This window comes from Camelina sativa, chromosome 17, assembly GCF_000633955.1.
Source record: "Camelina sativa cultivar DH55 chromosome 17, Cs, whole genome shotgun sequence".
NCBI classification, from domain to species: Eukaryota; Viridiplantae; Streptophyta; class Magnoliopsida; order Brassicales; family Brassicaceae; genus Camelina; species Camelina sativa.
The window spans coordinates 16,223,069-16,230,315 of record NC_025701.1 but is presented as its reverse complement, the minus strand read 5'-3'; the positions used below and the strand labels follow the sequence as shown (position 1 = coordinate 16,230,315).

The 7,247-nt window shown below is 37.9% G+C and overlaps 1 protein-coding gene across 1 annotated transcript; it reads left to right on the top strand.

Annotated features, from left to right (window-relative positions):
* Positions 1,991–3,952, top strand: LOC104759533. The gene has a single exon (XM_010482441.1). The coding sequence runs from the start codon at positions 1,991–1,993 to the stop codon at positions 3,950–3,952; it is 1,962 nt and encodes a 653-aa protein (XP_010480743.1).

Below are 7,247 nucleotides of genomic sequence, written 5' to 3'. Positions count from 1 at the left end.
ATACATGTTTGTAATCTGCATGGACGTGCTTTCCAAATTACTTGACAAGGCAGCGGGCCAACACTTGTTTGGTTATCATCCTTAATGCCGGAATCTCGGTCTCACCCATCTTAGTTTCGCTGATGATATCATGGTTCTTTCGGATGGTAAAATTTGCTCTATTGAGGGCATTGTCGAGGTATTCACTCAGTTTGCGAAACTATCTGGTCTAGCAATAAGTATGGAAAAATCAACCCTTTATTTGGCTGGAGATATAGCATCTTTCCGGATCCTGTTTCTATCCCATTTGCCATCGGCACGCTGCCGGTTCGTTATTTGGGGCTCCCTTTAGTAACAAAGCGTCTTACTACTAGAGATTGCTCCCCGTTATTGAACAGATTCGGAAACGGATTGGTCCCTGGATAGGTCCCTGGACGGCTCAGTACCTCTCTTTTGCAGGTCGTTTTAACTTGATATATTCTGTTTTGTGGAGTCTCTGTAATTTTTGGATGGGAGCTTATCGGTTGCCTCGTGAGTGTTTGGATGAGATTAACTCCATGTGTTATGCTTTTCTCTGGTTGGGGGTGGAGATGAGTGTGCGGAAATCAAAGGTATCTTGGGAGGTGGTTTGTCGACCAAAACATGAGGGTGGTTTGGGACTGAGGTCTCTTCATGAGGTGAATGTTGTCTGCTGTCTCAAACTGATATGGAGAGTCGTTTCGAATGGTGACTCCTTATGGGTGAAATGGGTTTGTGTGACTTTATTACGCCAAGTTTCCTTTTGGTCGGTCAAACCTACAACTAGCTTGGGTTCTTGGATTTGGACTAAACTTCTCAAATATCGTAATCTCGCAAAAACGTTTTGTAAAGTTGAGGTGGGAAATGGGGAACAAACGTTTTTCTGGTTTGATAACTGGTCCACTATGGGTGTTCTCGTTGATGTTGTTGGTGAGAGAGGAGTTATTGATATGGGGATCAGTTGGCAAAGCTCTGTGGCGGCAGTGTGGGCTTCTCGGCGACGGAGAAGACACCACGCTGACCATCTCAATGCGATTGAGGATGCTTTGTTTATGCAGTGGCAACAACGTAAACACACTACAAGAAAACCTGCGATATGTGACCATTGGTTGTGACGAAAATTGTGGTCGCAAATATTAGCGACTACTTTATAACGTATGTGTGACTAATTAACGACCAACACTAATACCAAGACAAATCAGTCGCAAATTAACGACGATGTGGGGAAGTCGGCGAGTAGTCGCAAATTACGGACCCTTTTGCTACGTTTTTAAGACTTGTCAAAAAAAGGTCGTAGTTTGCGACTAATTTGGGACGTAACTGATGGGGTTGCAAAAAGCCATCGCTAAATCGTCACAAAATAAGACTTATTTGTAACTCTCGTAAAGTTTTGTTGTTCCGTCACAAATCAATCGCAAAATAAATTTAGAAAACGCTGGAAACATTAGTATCTAATCACCTAATTTTTTGAGACGCCCAGAATGTAGTCGCAAATTCGTCACAAATATTCGACAGATGGGCAAAAACGTAATTTACAAACAATTCATCTTCTTCTCTAAAAACCCTAAGCGCCGCTGCGAGTTTCAATCGGAAATTTTGGTGTTTTTTCTGTTTTGTTGCGCATTTTCTTATGTGTTTTCATCAAAATGGAACAAATCTACGGTGAATATAGCGATTTGTAGCAAAAAAAATGAAGTTTTAGAGAGTTCTATTATTGGAGTTATGTGCATTACCGGGTAGACCAAAATCATCGCCGCCAACCACTTTCTAGTGTCTCCACGGCGCTTATTCAGCCGCCATGGCGAATTTTTACAACCCCCTGACCAATTTTTACACCCTTGTGTTAGCCTAACTCAACAACTTTGTGGTGCGACCTCCTAAATGTAGTCACAAAAGCGTCACAAATATTTGCCTATATATATCAAGCTCCCCTCACTCTTCGTCACTTTGGTTTGGGTAAGGAAAAAAAAACAGAGAGAAAAAGAAAAAAAAAATGTGGAATTCTAGATCAAGAGAGTGGATGTACAACCGGATTGATCCAAGGATAAACAATATCTCGAGAGAATATTCGGCGGGTGTTGATGAGTTTATCGAATTTGCTTGTTCTCAGCTGCCAATGGCCAAAAGAGGTAAAGGTAAAATCCCGTGCCCTTGCATAATTTGTCAGAACGAGAAGTCTTTGAAAGCAGAAATTGTTTCGACGCATCTGCATGGTAGAGGATTTATGCCACATTATTTTGTTTGGTCTGAACATGGTGAAGATTATGATGTTACTGGGGCAGGAACAAGTAGTCATTATGATACTGCAGATTATGCTAGCGGTAGTCAATCAGTAGAGCATGATATAGGGAATGTATATGCTGGGATGGTGAATGATGCATTTCAGGGTTCGACGACATTTAATGCAACTGATGGAAGTGGATATTATGTTCAGGAAGAACCGACTCATGAGGCAAAAAAGTTTTATGATATGTTAGATGCTGCGAATACTCCTATTTATGAAGGCTGTCGTGAAGGTCAATCGAAATTATCATTGGCTTCTCGATTCATGAATTTGAAAGTAGACCATAACATGTCTGAAAGTTGCGTGGATGGATGGGCTGAGTTGTTCAGGGAGTATTTACCAGAGGATAATCAAGCAACTGGTTCATATTACGAGACAGAATCTTTGATGCGAAAGTTAGGTTTGCCGTACTATACATATGATGTATGTATAGACAATTGTATGCTGTATTGGAAAGCAGACGAGAATTTGGAGCATTGTAAGTTCTGTGCAAAACCAAGATACAAGACTAGTGATGGACGAACTAGAATACCATTCAGCCGTATGTGGTATTTACCTATTGGTGACAGATTGAAGAGGCTGTATCAATCACAGAAAACTGCAGCAGCGATGAGATGGCATGCTGAGCATGAGTCACAAGATGGAGTAATGTGCCATCCATCTGATGCAGCAGAGTGGAAGAATTTCCAAAAGCTGCATCCTTCATTTGCAGAAGAAAAGAGAAACGTTTATCTTGGATTATGTACAGACGGATTTAATCCTTTTGGGATGTCGAAAAATCATTCGCTGTGGCCCGTCATCATCACACCATACAACTTGCCTCCAGACATGTGCATGAGAAGTGAGTATCTGTTTCTTACGATACTAAATTCTGGACCAAATCATCCGCGAGCAGGTATTGATGTTTTTCTCCAACCACTAATCGAGGAGTTAAAGGAATTGTGGAGTAATGGAGTGGAAGCGTATGACATTTCATTAGATCAGAATTTTAACCTTAGAGCTGCTCTTTTATGGACAATCAGTGATTTTCCTGCATATGGTATGTTGTCGGGATGGACTACACATGGAAGAATATCGTGTCCGATTTGCATGGATGATACAAAGGCATTTCAGTTGCCGGCTGGTAGAAAGACATGTTGGTTTGACTGCCATAGAAGATTTCTTCCTGCAGGGCATCCACTACGAAAAAATAAAAAAGATTTCCTGAAAGGTAAGCATGCTTTAAACGACAATCCACCTCAATCTTTGACTGGTGAGCAAGTTCTGTATGAGCGTATACGGCATGTGCGACCTCCTAAAACTTCTGAAGTTGGTGGAAATGGTCATGAAGTCAAGGTTGACGGCTATGGTACATGGCATAATTGGCATAAGGAAAGTATACTTTGGGAGTTATCATATTGGCCGGATTTGACGCTACGACACAATCTTGACATGATGCATATCGAGAAGAATGTCCATGATAACATCATGTATACTGTTATGAATGTTAAAGATAGATCAAAAGACAATGTGAGGTCAAGAGTAGATATTGCACGATTTTGTGATCGGCCCAAATTGCATGTGGATGATCGAGGAAAAGCTCCATTTCCTATTTGGAGATTGACGGCCAAAGCGAAACAATGTTTACTAGAATGGGTGAAAACGATGTTAGATTCCCTGACGGATATGTAGCAGATTTTTAGCTAATTGTGCAGACATCAATGGTGGAAAGTTCTCGGGTATGAAAAGTCACGACTGCCATGTATTTATGGAACGGCTTCTCCCGTTTGTATTTGCAGAACTACTACCACGTAACGTTCATCTTGCATTATCTGGTATTTATATAAACTTAATAAATTTGTCATATGTCTATTGAAGATTGTAATTTTGATGATACATTATATTACAGGGCTTGGAGCATTTTTCCGGGACTTAAGTAGCAGATCATTAGATATATCCCGCGTCCAAATGCTCAAGACTAACATAGTCATGATTTTGTGTAATTTAGAAAAAATCTTCCCACCTTCTTTCTTTGATGTCATGGAGCATCTACCTATACATCTACCTTACGAAGCAGAGCTTGGTGGTCCAGTCCAATATAGGTGGATGTATCCTTTTGAAAGAATGTTTAAGCGTTTAAAAGGCAAGGCGAAGAACAAAAGATATCCAGCAGGTTCAATAGTTCAATCATACCTAAATGATGAGATATCTTTCTTCTCAGAACACTACTTTGCTTCAAACATTTCTACAGCTAGGATTCGAAGGTAAAATCAATTTATGTACATTTATTACATTATCTTATTATTTATATTGTAAATGCTAAAATTGTTCTTCTTTCAGGGCAAAACGATATGATCCAGGTGAAGTGCCCATATATCCTATACCGGTACCGGATATATTCACACAAGCTGGACGTCCTAGTGGAGTAAGTAGTGAAATTTGGTTAAGTGAAAAAGATTACAAATGCGCACATGCATATGTTCTACGGAATTGTGATTACTTCCGGCCGCATGAGAGGTAATTATTAAGTCAATGTTTATAAATAGTTTGTGCAACGATATTGTTTTGATATTTGTTTCTCTCTGATTTGTATTACTTAGATTGTTAGAAGCCCAAATCCGATATGAATATCCAGAATTGTCTGATGAACAAGTCACATCAAAAAGAGATGAAGATTTTGCTTCCTGGATTGGACAATATGTAAGTCATTTACTATCTATATTGCCCAACTTAATATTTGCTTTTATTTGTCTTCAATATGATGTTAATATGGTGGATTATGTAATATAGGTTAATACAATGAGAGATCAGGAGTCTTTTCCTCCATGGGTTTATGATATAGTCGAAGGTCCTGAAAATTGTGTCATCTCGTGGCCCGTTTATTTTACAAGAGGTTACCTGTTTCACACTCAAGATCATGGACGTACGAAAAAGACAATGAATTATGGTGTATGTGTCAAAGGACAAAACTATTCAGAAGATTCAGAAGAGGATGATTTTTATGGAATCTTGGAAAATATCATTGAACTTCAATATCCAGGTTTTTTAGGATTAAAGATCACCCTCTTCTACTGTAAATGGTATGATCCTACTATTGGTAAAGGCACTCGAGTAAGAGATGGAGGCATTGTTGACGTGCTCGAATCAGGGAAATATCATAACTATGAACCATTTATTCTAGGTAAAGTTCTGTTAACCAAACGTTGGTGTTTATATGCAGCAAACACTTATCAATTCATTTAACTTTGCAGGGTCTCAAGCTGATCAAGTTTGTTATCTTCCATACCCGTGCATTAAACGACCACGAAAAGTGTGGCTCTCAGTTCTCAAAGTCAATCCTAGGAATGTTGTTCAAGGAAAATTCATCAACGCGAATGAGTCAGTTATATTGCAGCAAACAACTGATGATGGATTGACGGGTTTGATTGAAGAAATCGTAGTTGACAGTTTGGTTGTCGACCATCTTCCCGATGAATTCATCGATTTTGAAATCGAAGACACAGAAGCAGAAGACGAATTCCAATGTAATGCTTCAACATCTGAAGAAGAAGATGATAATGATGATGATGATGATGATGATGATGATGATGATGATAATGTCAATGAGGATGATGAGAATTAAGACTTTCCTTAACATTTAATGTGTGTTTGTGAGACAAAACTATTGTATGATATTTGTTAGATTGTAATATCAGGTTCAAATGGTGTAACGGAACTAATTAATGTCTGCAATTTTTAAAAACAATATAAACTATATATATGTCGCAAATTAGTCGTTAAAGGGTCATCTATTTGCGACTTATTTGCGACTAACACCTGAGTTCGAGACGAATTTGTAACGACTTTGCGACGCTCGTATTTTACTTGGACATTTATCTAGTCATATTTTGACAATTGTCTACATTATAAGTCTTATAATGACTTACAACATTAGACTTGAGAAATATAATCAGTGGCATACAAATATTATAGAATTCTAAATATTTGTAAGAATTTCTTAAAAATCTAAAACATTGCTTAATATATTAGGTAATGTTTAGTAATTCTTTGTAATGATCATAACTTAAATGCATTTCATGATTATTGTCATGTAAAGGATTAATCTTGCTCAATTGTTGTAATTTCATTGATTCTGACAGATTAGATCGGCTGGTAGATCGATCAAAAGCTTTAAAATTCATTAGAAAGTTTTGTGACTCTTTAGATTGGTCACAATAAGGTAGCGTTTTTGCGTCTGTTTCTTGAAGCAGTTACAAAGTGGTCGTAAATCAGCTACAAAAAGACGATGAATTTGCGACCACCGCCTGATTTTGGGACCACTTTGCGACTAACACCTGAGTTTGGGACGAATGTGTAACGACTTTGCAACGCTCGTATTTTCCTTGGACATTTATCTAGTCATATTTTGACAATTGGACAATATTATAAGTCTTATAATGACTTACAACATTAGACTTGAGAAATATAATCAGTGGCATACAAATATTATAGAATTCTAAATATTTGTAAGAATTTCTTAAAAATCTAAAACATTGCTTAATATATTAGGTAATGTTTAGTAATTCTTTGTAATGATCATAACTTAAATGCATTTCATGATTATTGTCATGTAAAGGATTAATCTTGCTCAATTGTTGTAATTTCATTGATTCTGACAGATTAGATCGGCTGGTAGATCGATCAAAAGCTTTAAAATTCATTAGAAAGTTTTGTGACTCTTTAGATTGGTCACAATAAGGTAGCGTTTTTGCGTCTGTTTCTTGAAGCAGTTACAAAGTGGTCGTAAATCAGCTACAAAAAGACGATGAATTTGCGACCACCGCCTGATTTTGGGACCACTTTGCGACTAACACCTGAGTTTGGGACGAATGTGTAACGACTTTGCAACGCTCGTATTTTCCTTGGACATTTATCTAGTCATATTTTGACAATTGGACAATATTATAAGTCTTATAATGACTTACAACATTAGACTTGAGAAATATAA